Below are 16,234 nucleotides of genomic sequence, written 5' to 3' on the forward strand. Positions count from 1 at the left end.
AAGGCTTCAACCCTAAATCGCAAGATCTCGCGATAATACACTATCTATGCGCGTGCGCAGGTTCGCGCACGTCGGAGGAGCTGAGTTGGAGGATCATGGCGGAGCGCAGGAAGCACAAGAAACGGATCCAGGTAACATCACTGAACTCATATAAATTACGCCTCTAGAAGTTAAGGGACACCGAATTAAAGCCGTGTCCTTGTTTAGGAGCGTCTGAGGGCCGTTTGTTACCGGTAGCATCTTTGTGGGGAGCCGTTAACCGTTTGCGGATGAAGCCAGATGACGGCTAACGGTAGCTAGCATTAGCTGGCTAGCGAAAACAAATGTTAGTGTTTTTATTGTTGAGCTATTTATGATCTGTATCGCCTGTAGCACTCACACGCTAACATAAACACGATAATGGTGTTGACGTACTTTTTGTTAAAGTGTCTCCACAGTGCACCATCGTTATTCTGAGTAAACTTAACGTTTTCAGGCTTAGCTGCGTCAGCTCTAACTAAACGTGTTTACATAACTTGGGGCAATCTGCGGGAATTTAAAATAATGAGGCAACACAGTACATCATACTGTTGTTCTGTAACATAATGTGCAAGTAGCAGAGAAGTGGTAGGCCTCACAGACTGGAGCATTTCTTCACTTTAAAGCAACAGCTTATTCAGAGTGGCTACGTGTTCATTCCCTTCACAACAATACATTGTTTTAAACAAGGTGTTTGTAGTTTCATTTTAGGATCCCATATAGTTCTCCAAAAACATGACATCCAAATTGTAACTCCCATTCCAGGTGCCCATTGAAGCATATGCTTAGACACAGATATGCTAAGACTTGTATGGAGTCATTTTGATAAAGTGTGATTTGTAGTTTTCATTCAGCTGTGTTGAAGTTTCTAAAAGTCATGTCAGTGTGATAAAACATGTCAGTATTCATTGTAAACATTTCTGCATGTGGATTGTTTAACAGTTGCAGAACATACTATAGAGATTATTGTTGTAATGTACATACTGTATTACTATGTACTGCAATATGGTATTGGGACCCAGTCATTGTGGAAAACAGTGAGATAACCTAAGATGATTCTCTCCATATGCTATGCTTAGTAAAATATGGAATGTATTGCGTGGCATTAAGCTGACATTGTAATATTATGTTTAAGCTCAGCTGAATACACATACTATACACATACACATACTATTAAAAAGGCCTGTTCATTACTAACTTCATCACTCTGTATTAGACATCAATTATATATGCTGTGCCTTACTTGATCTCTAAAATACCATTCAATTGTGTTTTTAGCATTTAGGGTCTGACGTTTATTTTTAATCGAGAATGTTACTTGCCTGTTAAGTGCATCTCGCTGAAACTAATACTCTGCAATTCAGCAGGCCTGCTTTAAATCCTACCTTCATTAAGTTTGTGTTCAGCTGAACCACAAACAAAATGAGCAGTCTACCTGAATGACGGTATGACTGCAGGGTCGTTGTTACCCCCTAATCCCACCAGGAGCGTCTGCGCTGCGGCGTTTTTAGCGATCGCGGCCACTCTAGTCAATGGGTGCTATTCCACCAGACACGCTGCGCTGCGCCGCGGTTCGAAGCGTCCCAGAAGCTCCTCGCCGCAAGAAATTTCTAAAATATAGGATGAATCCTATTTTTGGCGCGGCGCGGCGCAGGCAGGAAGTGGAATGTTCATCCAACAACTGCGAGGCTGCACACAAGACGCTCCGCTTCCGCAACGTTTTGAAACGCGCCTGGTGGGTTAGGACGCAGGAGGAGGTCGCAGCGCAGCCGCAGCGCAGACGCTCCTGGTGCGATTAGGGCGTTAGACTGAGTTCTACCTAATGGCAGCTGTATAGTTCTCCTGTCTGTTCGAGGTTCAGTTATAACACACACATGCTGTTATCTCATTTATGAGCATACCTGAAACTCAAACTAGCTTGTGTCCTTGTGTTATTAAAATGCCACATCACAGTATTCAAGGTTTGACATGAAGCCAAAATTATTGTTTCAATGCACACCTAGACAATTAGTGCTCTCTAATTAAGAACAGGCCTGCCCTAACTAAGTCTTACAACAATCCAAGAAGGTTATAAGGTTTTGTTTGAGCTTTTTAATGCTCAATTTAAACCCAAAAGGGTAGAACCTCTTTTCAGTATGAATCAAAACAGTTCAACAGCGCCACAAACACCTCTCTGAAACAATTGCAACTCCGTAACTTTTATGTAGAAATGTTTAAATACAGAGCTGTTGCATTAGTTTGTGGCTGGAGTTAGTAATACACGCGCTAACTAGGAGCAGGTCATGTTCTAGTCTAGTTGCATGACACACATAGGCCCTGCTCTAAGATGACCATGCCAAATTACACAACCGTTTTCTCCTTTTTTGACATTTCGGCATTTCCCATTGTGTCTTGCAATATTCACGGTTAAGCCCAAACTGTTACTTACAGTATATGTTTGAAAGGACCTGTGTTTGGTGAGGAACAGTAGTAATCTGTCCTCACATACTATTGCTGTTGGAGCAGAGCAGCTTATCCGCATGTGCTTATGCCAGGTAGATCGTGTAGACGGGGACAGGGGGCTTTCTGTGTAGGGGTCTCATGTAACTGAGCTTAGCGACTGATACCGGCTTCTTTAAACAAAGGCTTGTTTTATGGCCTCGTCTTCCTCGTGTTGCTGCTCAGAGCCAGCTGGACTGGAGAAAGCAGCACTGACTCTCATTGTGCTGATGCTCTCCTCCCTCTGTGTTGGCCTGTGCTTCAGAGGCCGGCACACACTGCAGATGTGTTCAGGAGTGTGGATGACTTTTGGCCACTCCATGTTATTGCTACTGATAAACATCTACACTATGAAACAGGACACAATGTGAATCTCTAGAGGTCCGCACTGTGCAGGCTTCTGTTGAGACACTTAGATTGCAACATCATTTAAACAACGTGTGGTCACTTCTCAATACAACCACATAAGACAACTTTGGACTTTTTTGCAAAAGTTATAATAATCAAGTTAAAGACCTATCTGGTTGCATGAGGCTGTTGCAGGCCGTCTTTTAAATCAACAAGCAGCATTATTATGGTCATATTTTCCTTACGCAATTGTTGCATAAATGAGTTACTTAACTGTGTCCGTTATTGAATCACTTGATAAGCCAAAAGCGTCAAGTCAATGTACTTGTTTTACTTTTGTGTTTTCAAAAACGTAATGACATTGTAGAATTTACTGCAATTGATTGAAATCACTTCCCCGCCGTCTGTGTTATTCACCGTGTGTTTGTCGTGTTTTGTAGGAGGTGAGCGAGCCCACCAAGGATGAGAAGGCGGTGGCCAAGTACCTCCGATTTAACTGTCCCACCAAGTCCACCAACATGATGGGCCATCGAGTCGACTACTTCATCGGTAAGTGCTCAGTCATTGGATGAGAGGCAGCTGGCAAAACAACTCCTACCTCCTGCCCTCTGTTGACATTTGATGGATTTACTGAACAGAAGTGCGACTGCATTCGATTTTATTACAAAAACCGAAAGCCTGCTGGGTTTTCCACATTAGTATTTTAGGGAAAACCCTGTGCTTCTTTACTGAAGAGTGGTCCGACTGATGAAATATTTTCCGCTGCATCATAGACCTGATCCTCCCACACAGTATTTGCTTGTTCTGTGGCATGTTGGAGCAAACAGCATTTCCCAAGACTGACAGATATATTCCAACATATGTCTGTCAGTCTTGGGAAATGCTGTTTGCTCCGTTGTTGCTCGAGGAAAAGGTTATGACTGCTGAGGCGCTGTAACCATCACATGACCTTACAGGCTCTCACCTACTGGGAATAGAGCTCCACAGCCATTATTCAAGTTTGATCTGTCAGATTAAGGGATGGGCAGCCAATCTTAAAGTGGCGATCTATTTTTACAAGAATATAAAAAATGATAAGATGTGTTCGAGGTGAGGAACATGCTGAATCAGCAGTTTCCCTCGTCTTAACAGCGCTTTATTGTGACATTCAGCTCATTGTTTACTCCCTCAGCTGCTACTTTATTGATTGAATCACTTACACTGCTCTCTAAACTTAACTAAACAAAAAGTTCCCATCTGTGTCTTTCTTTGTTTTTAGATTATTAAAATAATTGTCCAGATAACAGGTTGAATATTGAGTCCCTGCACCACTCTGTGTTTGTTAAAGTCCGTCTTTGTGTCCTGACTCGTAGCCTCGAAGGCCGTGGACTGCCTGCTGGACTCCAAGTGGGCGAAGGCTAAGAAGGGCGAGGAGGCGCTGTTCACCACCAGGGAGTCTGTGGTGGAGTACTGCAACAGGTGCGCTCCAACACTGTGCTGCACACCTGATATCGTAGGAGAATAACTTTTAGTCATGTAGGATTTTCTTTTTTTTAGGACTTTATTTTTTTTGTTTCAAACAATAATACAGCACAATATATCTTTCAGTCACGTTTCCCAGTTGTATCAATACAATCCTGAATAGGTTTCATGTATTAGTCCAGGGGTTCCCAACCCCCGGTCCGTGGACCGGTACCGGGCCGCGGAGGTGTTACTGCCGGGCCGCGAAATAGCTGTGAGTTTATCGTAATATTTGCAGAATTATAAATATATACAAATATTTTATCATAATATTTTTTTCTAAAAGTGTTTAATTTTTGCACCTATACCAGTCATATTATTTCACCCAGTAGCCTGGTTAAACTTTCACTAGAAAACTGTTAAAAATGCCATGGCTTTTATGATGTTCCGAGGGATTCGGCGGCTCAGCCTGGTCTCAGCCTCTCGTGCGCACGAGAAAGTTACCGGTGCGCCAAGTAGGAAGAGGAGCGCACAGGAGACAGTGGGGAAATGGCAGTGTATACATTATTTGAGATATATTTCAAACTCGGACTTCATTTTAAGGACATGTCGGCCAGGGGTAGGGTTGCCAGAAACTGACCATGATCAAAATCGATTATTCGGCAGCCCTGTCGAATAATAATCGATTATTCGACCGACCCCCCCCCCCCCCCCTGATGATGTACTGTTTAACAGTACATGATGTTGGTTTATTTTTTGTTATTTTCTAAAGTGCCTGCCATTGCCTTTATTTGGAGATGCGCTATGCGTGCACAATGTATTTATTGCAATGCTGCCATTATTAAATACAGGCTACAGCTTGTATTAATAATAGCAGCATTGCAATAAATATTATTATAGCAATTTATTTATTGCAATGCTTTTATTAATACAGGCTGTAGCCTGTATTATTAATAATAGCAGCATTGCAATAAATAAATTGTGCGCGCATCTTCAAATGGATGCACTCAAAACGCATTGTTGAGGTTGAGCTGTGATAGACCAACGTCTTTTCGCAGAGCTTGCATTTAACTTCCTTTGGACATGTAAGTTCGAAGTAGTTCCACGAGGAGGAACTCTTTTTACCTGCCGCTTTGTTCATCTTTAGTCGCACGTGTGAGGGAGAGGGGGGGTGGGGGCGGGGGCGGTGTGTAGCGTGCTGCTGCAGCAGTCTGCACGCAGGCTTCCTCCAAGTTTACAGTAAAACAAACTGGTGGTCTGACCAATGGCCATTTACAATTATTAATACTATTACTATTATTAGCATTAGTCTATATTTTGGTTGAAACTAAGCCAGAAAAAAAAAAAATACATAAATAATAATAAAAAAATATATAAATAAAATCGATTTTTAAAAATAATATTCGATTATGGAGACTGTAACAAATAATCGAATAATCACTGGCATCCCTAGCCAGGGGTGTAGAGCTATTTGTTTAAGCACCGGATTGGCAAAACAGGAGAGTAAACCAGTCTGACTTGATCTATGAATTCATGTCCGGGACTCTCACGGTATCTGCTGCCCGCAGCTGTTTTATAGAAGGAAAACCTCCTTCACTTCATGAAATGGCTGCAGCATCAGGACAGGAGGCAGCGGGACGTGTAACTCCGCCTCTGAGAAGTGCAGCACCAGCGGGTAAAGATGTGCCTTTTTACGCACCGCCTTCGCTGTGTTTACCTTCATCAGAACAGCTTAAGAGTGACTGCAGGCTGCTACGTGTTAACCACACACACCTCTACACACATCGAACTGCCCGATTACTCCCCCTTGTATTAGTTTTATGAAGGAGATGTCCAGTTACCAAGGCGCATGATGTGTGTGTGTGTATGTGCTCTGCTCAGCTCTGTGTGTTTGGTGTGTTTGTGTCTGTCCGACACCGGCATTTGTTTTCAAATGACCATGAACAGTAATTTACACACATCTGGCTAACTCCATAGGTAGCCTATATGCGGGTGTTCCCAAAATAAATTAGTTTAATCTTAATCTCGATGTAGTGCTAAATGCTGTCGGACGTGCACCGGAACGAACGTCAATATCATAATATCTTCTGAAAACAAATGCCAGTGTCACACAGACACACACACACACACACACACACCCCTCCTTCATAATGCGCCTTCTCCTTGTTTTCCCATGATTATCCGTAAATCATACAAACAAAACCAAAACGTTGATTTATCTGTTTTCCCGTTTTGGTTTAAAAACTGAATAACGTCGGTTTTTTGGTTTTCCGTTTTTCTGAAAAACCAAAAAATCACACCGGTTCTTTTTTAAATGTTGTTAATATGTTTTGGATGCATATTGTTCTAGTATTTGTTCAGGCTGTTACATACAATTAGCCTCTGTTGCTACCTGCTGCTGGTGAGTAAATATTCAAATCAGTTAAAATTGACAAGAGTGAACTATCTAAACACTCGGAGTCCTTTACCTCACTGAGCTGTAGTTATCAGCCTCTCAGTCTGACTGGAGAGGACTCTCCCTCCACATCATTGTAGAAACATCTCCTTCTTCCGTTAGAGCAGCTAGCACCAGATGCTAATAACAACAGCGCGTACCGGTCCCTTTCTCCCTCGCTCGCTCCCACGCACACTCGCACTTTGGCTGTGAGCTGCGGGTGCCAGATAAGCCAACAGCGCCCATCGTACAGGGCAAATGAAACGTGTAACCGGGATGAAAAGGGTGTTACATTTACTTAATTATGAATGTTGTTATATCAAGGCCGAAAATTAGGATGAGCACCAACGGTCAAAACATTTTTTTTTTCTCCCAGAGCTGTCAGCGCAGCGCCTCCGCAGATCTGGCGCCCTAGGCGAACATCTATAACGCCAGTGCGACGGGCCGGCCCTGGTCTCAGGTTACGCTGTAGGAAGTGTAGGTACAACCCAACCCTAGTCATAAGGTATCTAGGTCATTGATATATACCCGGGTTGTAATACTAGTATAAGGATGTAGGACTGCAAATCATGATATTTCAGTATCATTTGATTTATGGATTCTTTTTTTTATCTTAAGGCCCGGACACACCAAGCCGATTTTGGCCGTCGATGGGCGTCGACACGCCCTACTCAGATTGGTGTGTCCCGCACCGTCATGTCTTTTCAGCCGTGCCGACACCTTTTCGGCCGAAAACTCACCGATTCAACATGCCGAATCGGTGGGCTGTCGGCAAAAGAAATCACTCTGATTGGCTGTTCAGCTTAGCGAATCAGTGCATGAGAAGCTAAACGGAAGTGAGGGACCCAAACAAACTATTAAGAAGGCAAATCTGAGATTTCATTTAACTCCAGCTCTCGACTCAGGTTCGGGAAAGCCCCGTGAGCTTCTCGCTGTAGAGTGAAAATGGAACGCACACGCTATTTGTTGTTTGTTTATATCACGCAGTCTGTTCTTCTTCTCTCGGTGTATCATGCAGTCTGTCTTCCGGTTGCCTCTTTTGAATGACGAATACACACTACCGCCGCCTGCTGGTAAGGAGAGTTATGTGCAGTTCGTACGTGCTTCTTGGCCGTCGGCTGAAGTCTGTTCCAGTGCGACACATGGCCAAGACGAGAGACGCGAGGCGACACAACAGTCGGGGGTCCGTCTGTGTCAGTTCTTTGGTGTCAGCTTGGTGTGTCCGGGCCTTAATACTTACTGGTCTATGACGGCCATGAAAACAATGGTGAAAAAACACAGTGATGTCTTCAAATTGATGGAGATTCACTTTACTGTCATAGAAGATGAAGAAAACCAGCTAATTGTCTTATTGGATGAAGTGTTGGAACTAACAAAAAACATTCAAGCAATATATAAATGATCTTATAAAACGGACAAGTCAAATCAAGCAATCTGATTGGTTCTTAGCCGTGATATAATGAGCGTATATCATGGGTAGAATTGTAGTTACTTTTCACAACAAGTCAGTATCCCTCCGCGTCTGAGAAAAAGCTACAGCTGTTACATTACATCCGTTACGAAACTAACTAACTAACAAAGCTTAAGATGGAAACATTTAAGGTTATCTTCGACCTCCGCAGGGGTCTTACTATGGAGGATTGAGCAGTGCCTATCTCCAGAAAAAAAAATGCACCTAAACGACGACATGCAGAGCTACGTGAAGAGCAGGTAGACCAACTGGAAAAGTACCACCATTCAAAAGCTTTCTGATGCGGGTCTTGAAACAAAGCAGAGAAATGATGACCGTTAGTGGCCACAGGTGCGAAAGCTGTCTCCAGAGCTACTGGAAGCAGAATCTCGGGGAGCAATATTCTGACCACGCCAAGCAACAGCCTAGAACAACCTCAACCTATACAAGTAACCACGTAAGCCATTCTACTGATGCTGGACAGTTTTTCAGTGGGTGCACAATAAACGGCAACATACACATTAATGTAAATAAATAGCCAAATAATGGATCAACGCTCTCTGTCTAATATGTTCGCTAGCTGTTAGTGTTGTTGCATAGCACTATGTTTCGTGCAGAAGGCAACGGAGGGATTATTTTATTTTGAACATCATTATTTACTAATAAAAACTATTTAAATTAGAGTGTGTTTTTCTTTCATATTGCCACACTTGGTAACCGTTTTATAAAAGCAATAGCTCACCTTAGCTGTGATATAATGAGCATATACCACGGCCTGTCGTGAGCTATTGCTTAAATATATTTCTGGTATATCGGTTTAAAATCATTTTCATGAGCTCTGAGTTTGTGTACATGGATGGAAATTCCTTTACACTAAAACATTTTTAAATAAAGAGCATAGTAACCAGAAATGTTTCTCCTTCCTCTGTAGGCTCCTGAAGAAGCAGTTCTTCCACCGGGCTCTCAAAGTGATGAAGAAAAAACCAGAGAAGGAGATCAAGAAAGAGAAGGAGAAGGAAAAAGAGAAGGAGAAGGAAAAAGAGAAGGAGAAGGAAAAAGAGAAGGAGAAGGAAAAAGAGAAGGAGAAGGAGAAGACCAAGGGCGACAGCAGCAAAGAGGAGGAGAAAAAAGGGAAGAAAGAGAAAGAGAGGAAGAAAGAGTCCGAAGTTGCTGAAACCAAGAAGGAGAAGAGCGTACGTGACTCAACACTCTTGACCTCTATGTTGAAAAACAAACCCATAATATATCCATCTTATCAAGAAAGTGTTAGATAACCATTAGAGGATCTAATGTGTAAAACATTCATATGAATATTTAGTATTGTATTGCTGCTTTGGCAGTGGGATCCATTAAAAACAGGTTGACCAATCAGAGACTCTGCTGGTCCTCACAGTAAACAGGTGGATGTTGACTTTGGAATAAGGGGCTGTGGGTAAACAGTCCTGCTTTGAAAGACTTCTAACAAATCAATCACCTGCTTATATCTAAGGCGGTAACATTTTCTAAAGGGAAGGGGCTTTAATGATCCCTATTCCTTATTCCCAGGGAACACTGGTCTATTCTTGACAGAAGGAGAGAAGATAATGCCGTCATACTTTTGTCAATAACATCCGCCCGGTGCATAATAACGCCCTAGTGTAAGTGCCAGGGCCACCTCTTTCCCCCCTAACCCTTCCCCTACATATTTTGTATGCCACTTCTAAATTCTGTGCAGAAATCTGAGACAGTAGCATATCATGAACTATTTCTAACTTATCAAATATATTTTCTTAAGAAAGGGAAAACTAAAGCAGGTGTGCTAAAACTGTTCACCTGCAGCAGCCAACATTTCCTCTGTGAATGAACGGTGACGTTGCATTATGGGTCTGACCAGCTAACTATTCATCTAATACTCTGCATTCATTGTGAACTTAGCAGATTGTTTATAATGTTTCTATTTAAACTCTCACAGGATGACAGTCCTGGAACTCCCAAGAAGAAGAAAGACGTGAAGAAGAAATTCAAACTGGAGCCTCATGAGGATCAGCTGTTTCTAGACGGAAACGAGGTGAGTGGACGTAAACAAACCCCAATCAGAATTTCTGGCGAGTTTCCATATATATAATAATTTGGGCTCGCTGATATGCAACAGTCATGTGAACATATTTGTAGACATTTAAAGATCAATAAAAGATCTTTGCATATGATGCCGGATTTTAACACAACCTAATGAATGGTGATCTGAAACTCTTCTCTTCAGGTGTTTGTCTGGATTTACGATCCTGTTCATTTCAAGACGTTCGCCATGGGACTGATACTCGGTGAGTCGGAGGTTGAAACCCATAAATGGATTTCTTTTGAACAAGAATTTGTTTTAGCTTATTTTACTTTCTTCACTCACCGTGTGTGTTTTTTCTCAGTCATTGCAGTGATCGCAGCCACGCTGTTCCCTCTGTGGCCGGCAGAGATGCGAGTTGGAGTTTATTATCTGAGTGTAGCCGCAGGCTGCTTCGTGGCCAGTATTCTGCTTCTCGCTGTCGGTGAGTACAGAAAGTTCATTTTAAACATACTGGTCTCATGCATCAACTTAAATACAACAAATATATATATATACATTAACCTTTACTAGGAGAAGAGCAGATGTGAGCTTTAATCTGCAAAAACTATTATTTCCAAGTGATGAAGCTAAAACTGTCAACATTTAAAATGAATAAATAAATGACTGTTGGCTAGCTGAATAATTGATTAAACAAATGTTACATCAATTGATTATCTGTGTACAATTTCCTATTTTCATGGATAAATAGGTGATTCAAAAGTAATGTAATACCTAAATGTATGAATTTTGAAAAATGAAAAAATATATAATTAAAGGTGGGGTAGGTAAGTTTGAGAAACCGGCTCGAGATACACTTTGTTATATTTCATGGAATGCTCTTAACATCCCGATAGCCAGTGGCGTTTTCTCCTGGAGGCCAAGGGAAGCCAGGCTTCCCTGTTTTTTCGGATTGTATAATTTTGAATAAATAAATAAAAACACTTCGTTTAGTTTCGGAAATTCTTTGTTGTGTGATGCTGCCGGCCCGTCTCTCCCCCATTCTCATTGAGTATTTTACAAATAGTGAAACAGCGCCCCTCTAGATGTTATGGTGAAACAGTAGATTGCACTCTCTGTTGCGAGAGGAGGCCAGACGAAACTGGCTTCCCTTGGTGAAAAAAATGGAGGGATTGACCAATCAGACAAGGCTCACGTCATGCCCCTGCCAACCTGTGATTGGTCAGGGCCATGCCAAGGGAAGCCAGAGGCGGCTGGCTTCCCTTGCCTCACAATCCAATCAAATCGCATCAACTTAGTGTTGCAGTGACGATCCTAAAACCCGGAAGTAAGCTGCGCTCGGTTTCCCTCGACAAAAAGGCAATGAAATGTCTCCATAGGATTTAGGAAAATAGCTTGAAATAAGGTCTGTGGAAAACGAACCTGTTCGATAAATGCACGTTTTGTTCAGTTGGATAATATCCACATGTCTACCCTACTTTTATAATTTTTGAATCATAAATCTAATCGATAGAAGATAGATAGCGCCACTGCACCACTCTCACCGCCGTTAGAAAGTAGCAAGCAACTGAAGCAAGTGCAATTATGGAGGGTGGAGATTTGGAGTATTTAATCAAAAATAATTGTACTAAACTTCCGCTACTGCAGCAACAACAAATACAATCTGATGACATGCCGATGCCCAAACGGGAAAAAAGGAGCGAATCAAACGTAAAACGTTAAAGGTCTCCTGATTTAGTTTGTGAATGAATGCTTATTAGAGTTTGGGCTGGAGAGTGCGTGCGGACCTGTCGGTTAGATAACAGGCGTGTGTAAGTCCTGCATCTGTATGATACAAATGTGTGTAAAATGATACCGGGTGCTGTAATCACTCATCTGGTTACGTTATTACATTGACCACCACACCCCCGACCCAAAAGAAAGGACGTATTATTGGCTTCCCCTCATTTTTTCCCCATGCCACGCTACTGCCGATAGCAATGAATATCTTAAGTGCTTTGACAAAAAATACATAAAATAACTGGATGGCCTACCTGCCTGTCAGCCTTCCATCTGTGCACAAACTTATCTCGTGCCCTCATTGGTCATGTGCGCGTTCGTGTGTGTTGGAGGAGGGGCTCTGTAAGGAAGTGGCAGATTTCTTCCGGCTGTGTATTTTCAAATTCTAGCGCACTCGAGCTGGTTTCTCCAAAATTACCTACCCCATCTTTAATATAAATTTAAAAAAGGAGAACATTTGATAGAACAACAAATAAAAAAAGGAATTAGTAATATTAACAATAATGCAAATTAAAATAAAAAAGTTCTAGCAAACATTCACTCACAGGCGGTTCTATTGTTTTTCATACACAGAAGAGATGTATACTTTGCTGTATTTAATCAGCTGTAGTTTAAAGTTGACCCCTCTCTGTCTGTCTTCAGCTCGCTGCATCCTCTTCCTCATCATCTGGGTGGTAACGGGCGGGCGCCACCACTTCTGGTTCCTCCCCAACCTAACGGCCGACGTGGGCTTCATCGACTCGTTCCGCCCGCTCTACACTCACGATTACAAAGGGCCGAGAGCCAAGAAGGACAAGATGGACGACAAGGAGGAGGGTGGCAACAAGAAATCAGACAGCGACGAGAAGTCTGACAGCGAGAAGAAGGACGGCGATGAGGAGGACGAGGAGGAGGAGGAGGAAGAGGAGGAGAGCAAAGAGGTGGAGGAGAGTAAAGAGGCGGAGGGGGGGGGAACGGGGGCGGAGCGTCACTCAGACACAGACAGCGACCGGCGGGAGGACGAGGGCTCGCAGCACAGCAACGGAAACGACTTTGAGATGATCACCAGGGAGGAGCTGGAGCAGCACACTGAGGAGGAGGAGGAAGAAGAGAAGAAAGATGAGGAGGAAGAAGAGAGGAAAGAGGGGGAGGAAGAGAGGAAAGAGGAGGAGGAAGAGAGGAAAGAGGAGGAGGAAGAGAGGAAAGAGGAGGAGGAAGAGAGGAAAGAAGTGGCGGAGAATGAGACGAGTCCTCAGACTGCTGAAACATAAACTTCTTACAATCCCATCACACTTTCTCTCTCTCTCCCTCCCCTCCTTCCCTCCCTCCTCGAGGCCGAGGAGCCGCTCCATCTCTTCGTGTTGAGATCTTCCACTAAACAGCACCAGGATGGACACGTAGGGGAAAATAGATAATGGCTACGACAATGGGGGGGATCATCTAAAAGAAGCCTTACAGAGGATCCGAGTCCTCCCACCCACATGTTATTTATGTCAAAACGAAAACTGCCACCAACTTGTTTGCCTGAGGAAGTTTGTCCTTTTTGTTCTCACGTCCACTTTCTTTTGGTGTTGTTTCCTCTCCAAATGTTTTTATTTATGTCCCCTTTCTTTAAAAGTCAGTGTCAGAGCCCCCCCCCCTGTTGTCTTTGAGCTCCATGTTGTTGGTACAATCACGTTAGCCAAAAAGCCCTCGTTGTTTTTGTGACAGGAGAACGCTCCACTTCCTGTTGGCAGCGCTTAAAGGAACAGTACACCCCAAAATCAAAGACACACATTTTCCTCTAACCTGTTGTACAATTTATCAATCTATATTGTTTAAGCTCATCTGAGGAGGACACCATTGATGTTTACATCTCACCCTGTCTGTCACTAGAACTTGAGTACATGCACACTTTTTTCTGTGCAGTGATTCGGTAGAATTATCCTGAGTCACTGGGTCATGATTTCCGGAATAGGAAAGTGACGTTGAGTGTTTCAATTCGAGTCGAGTGCCACGTAGTTCCATAATATTTCCGAGAGAAGGGAGCCATCCTCCTTCTGATGTCTCCAACAGCAACTCCCAAAGACAGAAACAAGCTAGATTGATGAAAAGCTATACCGGCAAGAGGAAAAATATCATCTTTGATTTGGGGGAGAAGTTTCCCTTCCAATCAAACTGACCAGCATGTCTGCTTTGAAACCCCAACCAAGCCAGATGGACCAAACCCTGAAGTTTACTCGAAGAAACCTAAAGTCGACCATGTTGTGGCTGGATGGAGTGTTATTAGAGCAGACTCGTACAGCTAGCGGAGGTGATGCCAGACAGATGTTGACCATAGTGCGAGCTGGGACACAGCTGGCGTGCTTAGCTTTCTTTCTTCTTCAAAAGATTGTCAGCATTTGTTGTACCGCTAAAGCTAGAAGATGTTTAATTCTCTAATGAAACTGTTTATTGCAAACCGAACCAGATATAAAGTCGACTCTAGTGCCAAACAAGACTAATAATGATGTTATGCAGGCTCATGCGGATTGTTGAGAGCGAGGGTACGTTTTTGTTGATTTGTTGATTTTGTAACCGCCGTGTCAAACTCCTTAAACCTTTCACGTCTTTGATAAAATAAAAAGCACAGCACAAAGTTGTTAGTGTGTAGCTAAACAAAGATTTTTGGTCTCAATGAAACCGTTTAGACGCCCAACGTAAACCGTTTCTGTCTCAGAGGCCGTCGTGAAAATCCAGACTGCAATTTAATGTCCGGACAGAGCGCGGTCCAATCAGATCCTTCATCACTTTCTGCCTAGAGGCTCTTTTTAGTCATAGCAAGGATTATATTGAAGTATAAGAAATAGTATCATTTATATATGGATTCTATGGATATATCAAATATAAACATAACAGTATAATAAAGTATAAAACTCTTTTTCCTTTCATTTTGTATTAGTTCATTTTTATTTGTATGTGCTTTTTGTTTTTTCTACGATCACAAAGCGCAAACTCATTATTTAAAGGAAACATCTGGGGTTAGAAAACAGTGGGAATTTATTACATACAAGTTTTTCTGTATATTTTTACATTTCCTACCGTAACATTGATTGTTTCCACGTGGATTTGTCTCACTAACAATTGGTCAGTTATTAACCCGAGCTTATACAACCAGTGGCCAAATCTCTCCTCGTAAAACAATGAGTTAATATATTCCACACGGCTTCCTGTAGTTTGTTTGACCTGCAAGTGAACTCACTTAGACTGTGTTAGTAGTCTCCTGTAATCCCACTGAGGTGTGTAGCTCTTCAACTTTCTGACTCCATGTCTTTTCTTTTTGATTATATTTGTTTTCTTCCCCAAAGGGCAAAGTGCATCTGTTTCCTGAGTTGCCAGTTGCTGTTCTCTAAACATTGGCTTAGCCGTTTCACAAAAGAGGAAAGAATACCAATTCTCCCAATAGTTCTTGACTGTCGCACAGTATCGGTCTGTTGTGTATTGTAGTATTATTACACTATGCTGCTGCTTCTAATCGCACATCTCTGGGGGAAATAAAAAAGTGAAATTGTAAAACATCAATGTTTTATCTGTGGTCAAAAGTCTGTCTTTTGATCACCTAGTTGTCTTCATTTGGATCAATTTCATTCTGAAGACTGTCTCATGCAATATTGGAGTAAACTTTAATAAAACTGGATGTCTGGAAATATATCTGTATCTTATTGCAATAAAAATATAGAAAGCAAACAACTATTGTCATGTTTTTATAGGTAACGTGTCTTTTTGGTTGGGTTGGTTTATCCTTGGTGGCGCCTAAAATCCAGCAAAACGTTTTTTTAATGACCATAACATTTGAACATGTTTATTTATTGATGTAATTGTTTATTTGGCAGGGACAATGCACAGTAATGAACACTTAAAACATTCAAATGTATCAAGCGTAACAGTGCCAGATTTAGCTTTGAGCTAATTTCCATCCAGTCGCTCACATAAAACATTTAAGAAGTTTACAAACATCGCAAAAACAAAATACATGATATGCAAAAGAGCAAGAGCAGTCCATGTAAACATTTATTAAAAAAAGTGCATACTCTGACTTAAAATTGTCAAAACTCAAGAAATTGTGTTTTTCAAGGATGCTACAGTGGTGGTATGAATGTGGCTTTCTGTCAGACACCTTGATAGCTCTCTTGTACAGCTGTTCTATGGGTTTCAGGTTTGTGGCACAAGCAAACGACCAGTTTGTCAAACAGTATTCAATGTGTGATAGAATCATACAGTGGAGGTATGACTTTGCAGCATTGACAGTTAAGAA

The 16,234-nt window shown here is 42.1% G+C and overlaps 1 protein-coding gene across 1 annotated transcript; it reads left to right on the forward strand.

Annotated features, from left to right (window-relative positions):
* Positions 1-34: 34 nt before the first annotated feature.
* sec62 (SEC62 homolog, preprotein translocation factor) lies at positions 35-15,666 on the forward strand. Its single transcript, XM_034208610.1, has 8 exons — positions 35-131; positions 3,285-3,393; positions 4,197-4,302; positions 9,100-9,361; positions 10,120-10,215; positions 10,408-10,468; positions 10,568-10,687; positions 12,625-15,666. The coding sequence occupies exons 1-8, from the start codon at positions 96-98 to the stop codon at positions 13,230-13,232; spliced, it is 1,398 nt and encodes a 465-aa protein (XP_034064501.1). The 5' UTR covers positions 35-95; the 3' UTR covers positions 13,233-15,666.
* The last annotated feature ends 568 nt before the right edge of the window (positions 15,667-16,234 follow it).

This window comes from Gymnodraco acuticeps, unplaced genomic scaffold, assembly GCF_902827175.1.
Source record: "Gymnodraco acuticeps unplaced genomic scaffold, fGymAcu1.1, whole genome shotgun sequence".
Lineage (NCBI taxonomy): Eukaryota > Metazoa > Chordata > Actinopteri > Perciformes > Bathydraconidae > Gymnodraco > Gymnodraco acuticeps.

Coding starts and splice junctions, on each gene's coding strand:
- sec62 (XM_034208610.1), top strand. CDS start 96: ATGGCGGAGCGCAGGAAGCACAAGAAACGGATCCAG. Junction 9,362..10,119: donor AAACCAAGAAGGAGAAGAGC/GTACGTGACTCA, acceptor AAACTCTCACAG/GATGACAGTCCTGGAACTCC. Junction 10,469..10,567: donor CGCCATGGGACTGATACTCG/GTGAGTCGGAGG, acceptor GTTTTTTCTCAG/TCATTGCAGTGATCGCAGCC.